This window comes from Cervus elaphus, chromosome 32, assembly GCF_910594005.1.
Source record: "Cervus elaphus chromosome 32, mCerEla1.1, whole genome shotgun sequence".
In the NCBI taxonomy this organism is placed as follows: domain Eukaryota; kingdom Metazoa; phylum Chordata; class Mammalia; order Artiodactyla; family Cervidae; genus Cervus; species Cervus elaphus.
This window is the reverse complement of record NC_057846.1, coordinates 16,072,429-16,086,294: the sequence shown is the minus strand read 5'-3', so window position 1 is coordinate 16,086,294 and position 13,866 is coordinate 16,072,429. Positions and strand designations below refer to the sequence as shown.

The 13,866-nt window shown below is 40.6% G+C and overlaps 1 protein-coding gene across 1 annotated transcript in view; it reads left to right on the top strand.

Annotated features, from left to right (window-relative positions):
• Positions 1-6,475: 6,475 nt before the first annotated feature.
• The window catches only part of ASB5 (ankyrin repeat and SOCS box containing 5), a 40,397-nt gene continuing 33,006 nt past the window's right edge, over positions 6,476-13,866 (top strand). Inside the window, exon 1 of the mRNA XM_043893799.1 lies at positions 6,476-6,798. Coding sequence (XP_043749734.1) covers positions 6,603-6,798 — 196 coding nt within the window. The 5' untranslated portion in view covers positions 6,476-6,602. The remainder of the gene's footprint in view (positions 6,799-13,866) is intronic.

Here is a 13,866-nt window from a genome sequence, read left to right as displayed (position 1 = left end):
TGGCCTGTTTCACTGCCTGTTTGGCCAAGCTGAAACCAGATGGTGTCCTGCTCCGCAGCAGCTGTTCAGCCTCAGTGCCCGCGATGCAGAGCTGACAGTGGACGTGGTCTGTCCGCTCGGTTGGTGGAATTCCGTTCCACTCTCACAGTTCTAGCCAGCACGCCCCTCGATGAACCTCGTGAGGTTTTTATTGATTCTGGGACTGTCGCCAGTGGCCTAACTGTTCAGTCTCCAGTTGGAAAACCGCAAGCTCACAAACTGAAGACACTCCTCTTGGAGGCCACACACGATGATAGCAAACCGTGGTACCACCTGAACCACCTGAGTCTCTTGTTGGGTGCCCAGGGAAAGGGCTCATCCTGGTGAGATCAAGCCAAGCTGCTGACTGCACCAGCCAGTTGGCATCATTGCTGCCTATTCATCATGGCGCAGAACACAGTAACACATCCACCACCGCAGACTGGCAAAGGGAAGGAGCCCAGTTTGGGTGCAGAGGCCAGCACTGCAGCAGACGTGACCCCCATCATCTGTCCCCCTGTGAGGGGAGCTGCATGGCCTGGGGCAAGCCCCCACCCCCACTCCTGGCGGAGTGACTACATTGGATTCCGTCTCCATAGGCTTAGTAAAAAACGCAACACGCGTTAGATTTCTGGAAACTTCACTGTCCCCATTACTTACCGGCTTCTTTCTGTCATTTGGTTTCTGCTGGTTCTGATTCATACTGATACATCTTTTTGTGTGTTTCCTTATTTTTGAATGAGTGCTACATATGTCTTTTTAAAACGTAAAGAAGTAATTTAAGGCCTGTGACGTTATCTTCCTCCAGAGAGAATGCTTTTCATTGTTTCTTTCTGACAGATGCCTATGGGTGCTAGCAATCTTGAATCACCCTAATCCAATCTCCAGGATAGAAATTTTCTAGACCATGTAGATTGTAGTCATTGAAAGCGTCTGGTTTACCTCTGGTTCACTCCTCTTTTGCCTCTTCTGGACATCAGCTCTAAGTGTGAGCCCTCTACCATGGCCCTCGATTTTGGCAGACCATATACATCACATTTTATGTGTCCTTTCCCCCAGTCACTGTTAGGAGGACTGCTTAATCTCTCTGCCATCTCTTCCAATCCCTGGAGCAAGCATGGCCCAAAATCCCTCTCTGGATTTTCCTCTCGTCCTACATTCTTGGGCCAGTGACTTCTCACTTTCTTCATACTTTGTGGATATTACTAGGAATGTGGTTCTAATATTTCACCCAGAAATTTTTGTTGTCTCCGCTGGGAGAATTAACTAGCCTGCCATTACCAAAAGCCAACACTTATTTTGTCAACTTTTATTTTATTGCAGTGTCATTCACTTACAGTAAAATGCACAGACTTAAATGTACACTTGATAAGATTATTAAAACTATATATACTCCATGCTGTTGTTGTTGCTTGGTCACTAAGTCGTGTCCGACTCTTTGGGACCCCATGAACTGTAGCACCCCAGGCTTCCCTGTCCTTCACTGTGTCCTGGAGTTCGCTCAAACTCTTGTCCATTGAGTCATTGATGCCATCCAACCATCTCATACTCTGTCGACCCCTTCTCCTTTTGCCCTCACATGTTACCATCACCCAAATAAAGACAGATAATATTCCCATCTTCCTGAAAAGATACCTCATTGCCCTCTTCAGTCAACCCTCAACCCCATCCCTGGAAACCAGCTTTTTAATTCATATCACCATATATTTATATTGTTATATTTATATGATATTTATAATGTTGAACTTCATATAAAAGAAATCATACAATATGTACTCTTTTGCTTAGCAGAAGTTTTTGAGAATCTTCTATGTTTTGCACACATCAGTAGCTTAATCCTTTTATTGTTCAACTGTATTATGTTTTATAAATATACCACAGTTTGTTTATCCACTTCCTATTGATGGACACTTGGACTATTTCCAGTTTTGATTCCTATGAATATATCTATTTTGAACACTTTTTTAGGATTCATTCATATCTTTTTGAATTTTATTTCACATGGAAAATGATAGGGCATTTATATTGAAATTTAGGGCATCTTTATGTTATTGGATATTCTTACACCTCATTACACATCAAGCTACACCTTCCAGCCTCATCTTCATCAGTTTGTTTTAGTTGCCGTATTTTTGGTTTTTTTCATTAATTTATTCAACAGATTTTTATAAAGCACCACCTAGTATGTGCTAGACACTGTTCCAAATACTTTTAAATAGTAATTTATATAATAGTCCTGACAACCAGTTGAAGTTTTTATTAAAGTTATTATAGTTATAAAGTTATAGTTATAAAGTTATTCATAAAAAGAATATATTAATGGATAAAAAGTCAACTAGAGCCTTTATATTTCTGCCAGAGAAGAGGATCATATTTCTTTAAAAAAAAAACAACAACAAGGAAATCATGATTTCAATAGGGTCACACTATTTTCTCTACATAAAAAATATTTATACTAAGATTTAATAACTGGAAAGCACTAGAAACAGGCAATTTTTATTATATCCTCTTGACGTTTAGTATAATCATTTGAATCAATGCTGTAGTTAAGTCAAAACGATTTAGCCCCATTATCTCTGAAAATTTATAGACTAATCTGGCCATATTTGAGACTTATTATGATAGCTGACATCTGAATAACATGAAGTTAAGTCTCGGAAACACATCACACACACAGTGTCAACTCATGCATGTAGTACTCGGGATGCTAAAGGAAGCTGAATGAGAGACTTGAAACAGGAAAGATCAGGATCCCAGGGAGTGGTCTTATCTCTGACACCTGTGTGGTGGGGGGGGGGGTCAGAGATCATACCCAGAAAGGTGCCCGAAAGAAGAAGCCCAGGGGCCTTTTTTATTTTCTTTGAAACTTGCTCTGAGAATCACCCCTGGTCTCGGATGTCCTAAAATTCCTCCTCCATTAACCTACTGAAATAGTGAGTTGAAGCTCACCAGTGATGCCCCCTGTCGTTTCTTGATCCTCATTCGTTTTGCTTTTCCTCATTTGACCCTGTTTTGAGCACTCAGCGTGGTTTTCAGTGTCCCGCATCTCGACTGCCCTGTTCTCTGCCCCCCAATCTGCTTCCCCTCTGCTGCTTCAGTGGGAGCTGCTCACCAGATCTTAGACTTGAACAATCCAGAAGTATTAGCCCAGTCACCAAACAATCCCCTTTTCCTTGGCTCCCAGGTATCAAGCACACACGAGATTCTATCTCATGGAGTCATCAGAGCCTAGATGGCTCACCCCCTGATTTAGACGCTAATTTAGGTACCTGATTAAATGCAATCTTAGTCTGACCTCTCTGCTGTGTGTGTGATTCTGTGTGACTCTGTCTCACTCTCCATATGCACAAATCATACTTGCTCATTCTGACAGTAAGTGCTTAAAAATAGAAAATATGGGCAGTAACTTGAGCACCTATTTTAGAGTCATAACTGTGTTCAAACAGTGCTGTTGCTCAGATGGACTTTTTATAGGTCACCAAAGCTCCCAGAACTCCACTTTCTTCATCTTTTAAAATGTAAATGACTATAATAGACACTCCTTTGGGATAGAATAAGATTGTAAATGAGGAGGTTTATGTAAAACATGTGGCTGATAGTAAGCTCTCAATAAATGATTTCTCCCTGTGCTTTTAACTCCCCTCACATCACCCATTCTAGTAACACAATTGTTGGGCTCAGCTTCAGTTTGATTGATTGAAACCAGTATGATTAGATGGGTTAAGATATGCTAGGTAATCACCCACATCACTCTACCACATCCTCTGAACATGGTAAATGATAAAAGTATTTATCTCAATAAATCACTTAAATTATTAATCAATATTTTATTTTCTAAGAAAACATGGGTGCCGGGAAAATAGGTGCACAATATTTTTCATGTGTCTTTTAGATACTAATAAAATATCAATAACTTATGGTGTTGCTTGGAAGGATCTATAAGGTAAAAAATACAGCATCTAGTTTATATTTGAAGAGTTCACTTACTATGAGCTTTTCTATTTAGCCTTAATTTTTATCTAGTGATTCATAGAAATAGAGATGGTAAAAGTTGCCAAAGGAGAGTTCATACTAACAAAAGAAAGGTGGGAAATCAAGGAACTCATTAAAATGAAGCATGACATCTTGACATAAAGTCCTAGATACTGGAGTTAGTATTTTCCTACTAGCAAAAACTGTAGGGAGTTAAACTGAATGTTCCAATGATAGCAGCCTTATCGAAATAAAAGTGCTCCTCAGCCCCAAAGAATCCAGTCCCCTGATGAGCTGATGTGGAGATAATTATTTATAATAGCACTTACGGGTAGAGAGGAAGGAGTGAAACCTGAGCAGACACCGAGGCGTGACTCAGGTGGGTTTTATTTCTGATTCCACAGCACGGAAGTGGGTGCGGGTGACTCAGAGCGCTGTGGTGGCCCAGCTGTCCCCGGGCATGCCTCCCTGGTGCGGGCACATGCCTCCCCGTGCCAGGGGGAAGACTAGCAGGAGGGTCACCCCCCACAGCCTCACAGTCAGTCACTCCACCGTCAAGAGTCTGCAGTCCATTTTCATCGCTTCCCAGAGCACATGTGGAATGCTCCACAGGGGCCTATGAACAGCCACTTGGTCTAGTTCTCTGCCTCTGCAAACAAGACTAGGGGGCTCTCCCGTAAAGAGGGCTGTGGCCGCTTTCTAATCCATTGACCTAATTTACTTTTCTGGGAACCACTCAGTCCCTGGGGAAAGGAGAAGCCTGCTTTGTTGGCACATTTATTTTACAGCTATACCTCCTTTGTCTTAGGGATGTGTTGTGTAAGTCAGCACAACCGGATAAGACACGCAGCAGAAAAAGCCTGCGACACTGCCTAGCACGACCCATCGTTGATACGCCTCTTTATTCCAAAATGAGCTACTTCTGTTCCCTTATGTCTTTGCTATTATTTGTGATTTGGGAACATCTCAGAAGAATCAGGAAGCAATACAACAACAAACAGGCTTCAAGCCAGGTCATATAAATGTATAAATAAACTCCCTGTATGATATGTCGTTTTTTAACTTGGCATATTATTTTTTACTTCAGTGCCAAAATACTGCCACTCTACATTACTGTTCTTAATAATTTACTCTATTTTACTTTTTAAAATATAGCTTGCTTGAGGATTCCCATATAAATAGCGGCATTTTATTTCTAAACTAAATAAGATACGGTTTAACTGATGTTGAAGCTGAAACTCCAATACTTTGGCCACCTGATGAGAAGAGCTGACTTATTTGAAAAGACCCTGATGCTGGGAAAGATTGAGGGCAGGAGGAGAAGGGGACAACAGAGGATGAGATGGTTGGGCAGCATCACTGACTCAATGGACATGGGTTTGGGTGGACTCCAGGAGTTGGTGATGGACAGGAAGGCCTGGCATGCTGCAGTTCATGGGGTCGCAAAGAGCCGGACACAACTAAGTGACTGAAATGAAATGAAATGAACTAACAAAGATTGTGAGCCTAAAAAAATATATTTTTGCTTGGTTTGCGAGAGTAAAGATGAAGCACTTCAGTTTGCTTGAAATTCTCTGAATATGGTGCCTCCTCCAGGAAGCCTTTTGGAACTCTTCCCTACCAGGATCAGACCCTTCCTCTTTACATTACCCTGTCCTCACTTGTATTTTATCTTATTTCTCTTTCCTCCTCTAGACTCTGAGTTCCTTGTGGCTGTGACATTCTCTGCCTCTCCCGCATCCAGCAAAATGCTTGACACATAGCAGGTGCTTAAAACGTGTTCAGTGGATGAATAAATAGCCTAAAGTTATGACTCTGTGGCTTTCCAGTCTATCCATTTGTACATTTTTTTTTTCCTGACAATGACAGAAGCCACATAATTGGCTAAAATTTGATGAGTGGTCATTAAATCCACAAGTCATGAACTATTCGATAATTTAGCTCATAGTCTACAAATAGGACCATTTCGAAGGTTTGAATTGATGGACTTCATTTTACCCTGATATCATGAATTTCGCTTACATTCACACCAGGAACCCCTTACCCAGAGTCTTCAGAGCGCTCAGGACAATTATTTCCTCCCCCAAAACTAAGCTGCCTTGCTAGCTCAGTTGATAAAGCAGGTGGGTTCCATCCCTGGGTCAGGAAGATCCCGCTGAGAAGGGCATGGCAACCCACTCTAGTATTCTTGCCTGGAGAATCCCATGGACAGAGGAGCCTGGCCGGCTAAAGTCCGTCATGGGGTTGCCAAAGTCCGACATGACTGAGCGGCTAAACAACAGACAACAAAAAGGAAACACTCTGTACATTAACGTCAATACCTGGATTTTGAAACTCAGAGCAGGGAGATGCGGCGTCATTTTATACCCGGCTCGGAAAGTCAGGCGTCTCAGAGCCCGGCACGTGTTGCCGGCGCTCCCCCGGAATATTGTCAGACCAATAGGCGTGTGCGAGGCACTTTTATGGACAGTATAAATATTTTGAGCTGGAGGCATCGCCACCAGCTGATATTTTCTTTCCTCAGGACCAGCTGTTCAGGAGCATCCCGGACCGGAGCCAAGCACTTTCAGGACTTGGATCTGACCCGGCCCGGCGGCCCGGCCTGCGCAGCGATGTCGGTGGTGGAGGAAAACCGGCCGTTCGCCCAGCAGCTCTCCAACGTCTACTTCACCATCCTCTCCCTTTTCTGCTTCAAGCTCTTTGTGAAAATCAGCCTGGCCATCCTCAGCCACTTCTACATAGTGAAAGGCAACCGCAAGGAAGCGGCTCGGATAGCGGCCGAGTTTTACGGAGTAACCCAAGGACAAGGTATGTGTCCGGGCTGCGCTCTGGTTTCACGCCGACTTTATGTTTCATCCACAACCCAAGAAAACACCTCAGGTTTCCTCCTCTAGGGACTGATTCAAAGTGACTGTTTTGCCAGCTTCTCATCATGGAAAATATTTAAGTCACTTCCCGGCCTCAGGAAAAAAAAAAAAAAGAAAAGAAAATTACTTTTTTGGGTTTAATCAAATTGAGGTATGGTTGCAAAATAACCTAATGGGAACATACTCTAAGGTAGATGTTTTCTTATTCATAAATATTTTTAAACTTTTAACGTTTCACTTGCCAAGCCATACTTTTACAGGGTTCAACTACTGATTTCACTTCAATTGTCCTTAATATACCCGAGTTTTCATGATTTTTTTTTAAATCAAATCTTTAGGAATATGTAAAATGATCGTTACAGGAGAAGATTTGAAGGTTTTGTTTGTTTTTCACAGTTTTTATTTGCCTGAGATTAGCCACTTCATTATAAAGTAAAGCACACTGTGGAAAATACTAAGATGTGTGGCATGGGTTTTCCTGATGGAATTTTTGTCGCTTTGCTCAATTTGTAAGAAATTGATTACAAAAGGACAGGAACATGAACAATGGACAGGAATGAACAAATGTGTGTATGCAGCCAAGTACATCCATCTATATTTCTTAAAAGAAATTGAAGTATGAAATTAAGTGAGTAACAATCATTTTAACCATAGACTTGAAAGGCTGTAAAGCAATTTTCATTCTATCGGACTGGTATTTTGTACAACAAAAGCAATTCTTAAGGTGGGCTTCAAGGTGACATTTCAGTTTCTTAAAGTCTTTTGATTATTTCTGGTTTGAAAATCATCAGGCAAGCATGCACATTTTAGAGCCCCAAATACCTCTAAAGTAATTTAAATTTTTGAAATCAAAATATATTACCACATAATTAGAGAATGTATTTTTTTAAAGAATGCTTAGAATAGAAAGCTTGTATCTGCTTTTCTATATTTTTTAATTTGTGCAATAACTTATTTTAAAACTCTAGGTGACTCTGTAGGTATATGTAAAATTGAACAAAGGTAGAAAATATTTTTTGGTGTATGTGGTACATAAGAAATACATTTTCCCCCCAAGGAAGATCCTTCTTATGCAAAGTGAGAAAGTTATGTGTTCCTTCAAAGTGAGGAAAATCTAAATGCCAGGATGAAACCCAGACGAGGAAGGTGGGCTCTAGAGGAAACAGGCAACATTTGATCTTTCACCCACCAGCTCAGAGTAGGCTAACTGTTTAAATGCCGTATATACCATGTGGGTAAAGGAAATATTGTGTTTTAAAAACCAGCAAGCATACGAGATTAGATTTTAAAGTAAACCTCGTGTTTTTAGATATAAGACTAAATAGATGATGCAGGCATAAGGTGATGAAGTTTACGGTCATGGGCAGCCCGTAACTCATTACTTCATAATCAAATCCCATCTACGTGTTATGAGAACTGTCGTACACAAGAACTGAAATATTGGCTAGAAATCCAACATTTTTGGTGAATTGACAAGGGTTTTAGAGGAAGCTTTGAAATCGCCTTTTGAACTTATTTACAAATAAAAGAAACACTTGTTCACTCTTTAGCCTGATTTCAGTCTGTTCATGCTGGGAAGCCCCCGGGAAGCTGGAAAATGGCTCCCATGTTCCTATCTGTTTTGATGAGTTTGTGTTAAGATATATTAGAACTCTAGGACTATATTCCAAAAAGGAGAGAAAGAAATTAACACTGCCTAATAGAAAATATCTTTTCTGGGAACATAAATGGGGAACATCAAATTTTCACATCTGTTATATGTTGTTTTTAATTTTGTACCTATTTAACAAGATACTCACTTTCTATAGTTTGCATTCACATATATATTGACCAATACAATATATTATAATTTGTATTCAGTGTAATAAGAATAATCAGTCTCCAATTTTATTTAATATTAGGAGGACAGTCGGGAACCTTACAAACTCTTGGTCTACCTCTAAGAATTAATTATTCCTTGCCTAGGAAGAAATTATACTCTGTTTTAATATAGGTTTTTCTTTTATTTACTATGATTAAACTATTTTTATTGTGTTTATGTTTTTATAATTAACCAATCAGGCTTAATTATCTTTGCTTAATCTAGCAATTTCCTCCTTCCTAGGAAAGATTATCACCTTCCTTCCACTCTGAGTTAGATTTCTCGTTCCTACTTTCAAGACTTAGCCAGATTGTTCCCCAACATTTCTGATGGGGAGCCGCCAAATTCCATGAAATATGAGATGGTGTGTGTATTTTCATATCTTTCATAATCACGGAAGACCCTGTTGACAACAGTCTGGATGTCCTCCCAGTGAGCAATAGTTCTTTGGTAGGAAATAAAAGAAACTCTGTCTTCCCGGATACTGTTGCAAATCAGCTCATTGTCTTAGACAAATACTGGGTGATCTTTCTTAATGCACTTTCCAATCAGGCTGGAAGATCACGCAAGAATACCAAAAAGCAACATGGTAACTAAAATTGTTTAAGGTTGTTTCCTTCTTGATCCTTTTGCTATTCCAATAAGCCATGGAAATCTGACTTTTCACCCTTTTATCAACTCCACCATCATATTGGAGGGACCTGTTAGGCTTTTCTATGTAACTATTTTCCCATATGGTTTTTGCTGTTAAATGTCCTAATGACAGTCTCCACATATCTGAGGTCTAGTCTATTTTTAAAGCCAGCACTTTACTTTGAGGCTGATTCAGTGAAACTAACAGGAGTTGAAAGGTGTCTCCAACTGTTACATCAGACAGTACAGAGAGCAAGTGAGATATGGGGGAGAATGCCGATTTTATGAAATCCCTCCAAAGGTGTGGAAGAAGCATGTGCAACTGACAACCCACAGACACCTGGAGAAACAGTTAAGGGTCTACCTTTCAAGTTTTATATTAGGCTCTTAGGAGAGTTCAGTATTTTAACCTACATGTAGACAAGGTCAGTTCTAAGTACCTGTTTATTGAGCACCCTGGTATCAAGGCATTGAAGAAATAGGATATAAAAAAAAGCAAAAGGTACTGTTCCCAACTGTAAGCAGGTTATTCTAATTGAGGAGATGTCTGTTGTTAAGTCACTAAAATGTGTCTGACTCTTTGAGACCCCATGGACTACAGCATGTCAGACTCCCCTGTCCTTCGGGATGATGTATAATTACTTCCCAGATACACTAAATACCAAATGAGCCTGAAGAATGGAAGGTCAGTTTCAGATTTGGACCTTCAGAGATATTTTCATGGAGGATGAAGATCTTGAGTTGACTCCCAGGAACCCAGGAGGGAGCAGAGGCAGGAGTTAGGGTGCACATATGATGTTAAGAGACAGTAGATTTGCCTGGAGTTGAAGGTTCATGTAACAGAAAAAAATGATAATAAATTGGGCACAGATATGAAAGAATTTGAATAGCAGGCTAATCAATTTGAACTTAACTTTGATAGCAGTAGGAGTCACTGGGAGTGTCTGGTATGAGGAAAGTCTGGAAAACATATAAAACGCTAATTTAAGGTCAATTTATACAGTAGTGATCTTTGGAGTTGGGTAAGGGGACGGGTTGAAGTTGGTAGATCAGTTAGACCCCATCATCAGGAGATGAGGCCCTAGATTTTCTGATGGTGGTGATCTGAATGGAAAGAAAAGAATGACAACAAAAAATAAACAAAAAGAAGAAGAAATGAATGAACTTGATAGTACCTTTAAATACACCAGCAGAGAGAGTAGTGGTTACCTTAGGGTCTCCCAGAATTAGATAGTGACATACCTAAAGGAAAAGTCTGTCAATCAGAAGAAGGACTAATTATCCACCCAGGTGGGTCTGCAGTACCCAGGTAATGCCACCCCAGAGAGCTGGGTCCTCAGCTGCCTGACAAGTCTGATGGGTCACCTCTTCTAGTGTGAAATGTCAGGGTGAGTCGGGAAATCGTAGCGCTAGACTCTGAATTCCTGTCTTGTCTTTGATTTATTTACTGTTTATTTCCTTTGTTACACTTTTTCATCACCAAGTAACCTTCTGGTTATGACTTGGCTCCCCCTCTGCCTCTGTCCACAGAGAGAGAGAATGTGCTGGCTTGCCCTGGGAGGGTTTCAGTCCATCTGACATTTATGGTTCTCGCAGTAAATTAATATGTTTGCATCTTGACATCACTCTTTAGTGCTCTGGGCTCTTTGAGTTGTAAGTCCACCTCCGAGATGTGACTTTGCTCCAGCTTTGCCGACAGATCAGGTTTCCAAGCCTGCAAGGCCATGGACCAAATTTCAGAGTGTGGAAAATTCATCGAGGTAATGACTCCATGAGGCTGCCTGAAAAACAATCTCGTGACACCCAGCCTCCTTAGCACTCCTCTCATGGTTGAGGCTTGATATAGAATATAGAATGTATGAGAAATCGTCTGGTAGGATATTTGTGCTTGAGCTTTCAGAAATTTGGTTTCAGGGTTGCCATTAAGCATGCAGTTTTGTTTTTTTTTCCCAGTGAGTCTATTGTTGACACTTGGAAATAGGATATAGGGTAAACGTGCGCTCTGAGTCGAGTCAATGACAAAGGACTTAGCATTTTGGAGAACATTGGAACCTGGGTAGGAAAAGCAGCTAGAACTTTGTATGATGTAACTTTTTTCTCCATCAGTAGAATCCATCCCAGGTTTAAAAACAGCTTAAGAGACTTAACTTTACGGCTGGTGCAAGCAAGGGCAACAGGCATGCCCATTATACCTGTTCCCCAGGAACAGCTTGTTTCCTGTGGGTTTCGGTGCTCCTGTATTGATTGTGAGGTTAGTTATGTTGGGAACATTTCTCAGAATCTCAGCATTGAAAAATGTCAAGTCAACCTGTAGGCTCGGTTCTTTTATAGTGCTTATTGTATAAAGGTATAAAAATACCTTGAAGATGTGAGAGTCTGGGGACACATTTTCTATACTTAATGGAAAAATCACCAGATAAGAATAGCTGGAATAAATGGAACAGTTCTTCTATGGCAAGAAACATGACATTATAATCAAAATTGCTACCAAAAAGGTTTTTAAGAGACTTTCGTTTTGCCCACATTTCTACTATTTTTTTTGGAAATGCCAGAGCTCTTTTTTTGGAAGGGATGAATATAAGACTGTGAATTTAAACAGGAATCTGAGAACAAAGTTTTCAGGGTGCAAAAGGCTTTGTCATATTTTAATGTGTTAATATTGTTCCTCTTCCTCTGTATTTGGAGAAATGCTTAGATTTTTGGAATTAAAGAAGGCAGCATAGCTCATGATTGTTTAGGAGGAGACTGGTTTCCTAGGAATATTCTTCCATACCTTTTACTTGTGTGTATTCTGTATCAAAGGCGCAGTGCTCGGCATCAAGAATGAAATATTCAAACAAATCACTGTCTGTCTCCTAAAGGTGTGTATAGTCTAGTGAGAGAGACAAACAGATGACCAAGTAATCTGGAGCATGTTGAGTGCTGATTGCACGGTTGAAGGGGTGCTCGGGGAGCACAGAGGAGAGAGTGTGGCGAGAAGATGGTTCTGCCCGGGTTCGTCAGGTAAATAAAAGCTGTGCTAACCACAGGTATCTTCTCTCCATCATCATGCCTATGTCCTCATTCATCATGCTCCAGAACTTCCCAGTCCCCCATCACCCCTCCCCATTCACCTTTTCATCTCTCAATCTATTATTACCTATAACTCATATGTGTGTATGTTAGTTGCTCAGTCATGTCCGACTCTTTGCAACCCCATGGACTGTAGCCCACCAGGCTCCTCTGTCCATGGAATTCTCTAGGCAAGAATACTGGAGTGGGTTGCCATTTCCTTCTCCAGGGGGTTTTCCCAACCCGGGGATTGATCCCAGGTCTCCCACATTGCAAGCAGATTCCTCACCATCTTCCTTCCCCACCCTCTAGCTCATATATCTCCTGCCTAAATCTTTACCTGTAGGTGCACAGTTTTCTTGCCAAAAGAAATGTTTTAGACAAGAGCCAGTGTGCTCATTGCTTATCCATTAAGCCTTTTGAAGAATGAAAAGTATGTTGGTGAACAATTTAAAAATGAATTTTGTATATAGGTGGCATGGTTATAGTCACCTCTAGAAAATTTATATAATAACTATAGTTAAAAAATAATACTCCATCTAGACCTTCTGCTTTTCAATTTGCACTGTCTTTTAGAGGATGGTAAATTATGAAAATAAGCTACTTTTCTTATTAATTGACATAACTGATACAATTTTGAATTTAATTCAGTTCAGTAAACACTTGAATACCTACTCTGCTCCTGGCACCATATTATGTGCTATGTGCATATAGATATATGCATATATATGTGTGTGCATATATATGTGTGCATACATGTGGATGTACATACATGTATTTAACACATATAGTGTATGAGTTACTTTTGTGTCATAGGAAACTTGGGTCAGTGGAGCCATAGTTTGTACATGTAAAACCAGCAAACAGCAAGCACATAGGAAATTCATAAGGTGCTACATTGAACACAGTTAAGTTCTGCAATGAATGTTCCCTAAGGAAGTCCATTGAGAGTATCAGATCCTAAAGAAGGTGGAGTTTTTCTGCAGGAAAAACTTCAAAAGCAGAACATACCTGATTATGTAGAAGTAGTGATGGAACCAAGCTGCATGTAAAGAAAAAAAAAAAAAGAGAACTTTTAGATGTGGAACTGAGCAAGCCTGGTTCGTGGGGGCAGGGGCTGAAGGATAAATATTTGCTAAAAGACAGAGTCAGATGGTTGGTGCCAAAGTGAAAAATACATGCGTCCTCAGATTGCATGTCCGAAAGTCAAAAGTTCTATTACAAGTTTTCTAATGCATTTACTGGATTCAGCCTGCAAGAAAGAGCCCCCGACTCATGAGGGAAACCAGCACCACCATGCATACTTCTGTAAAATCCCAGGTGTAACCAATCAACATGTCATTACGTGTGTTCTGTGAACTATTTCTCGGTGAAGGTTGAATACCTCCTGGGTGCCGAATCTGCTCTGCACATCCTCAGGGTGGACCCACGGAGGTTCCTGGACTCCTGCTACATCTCAGCACG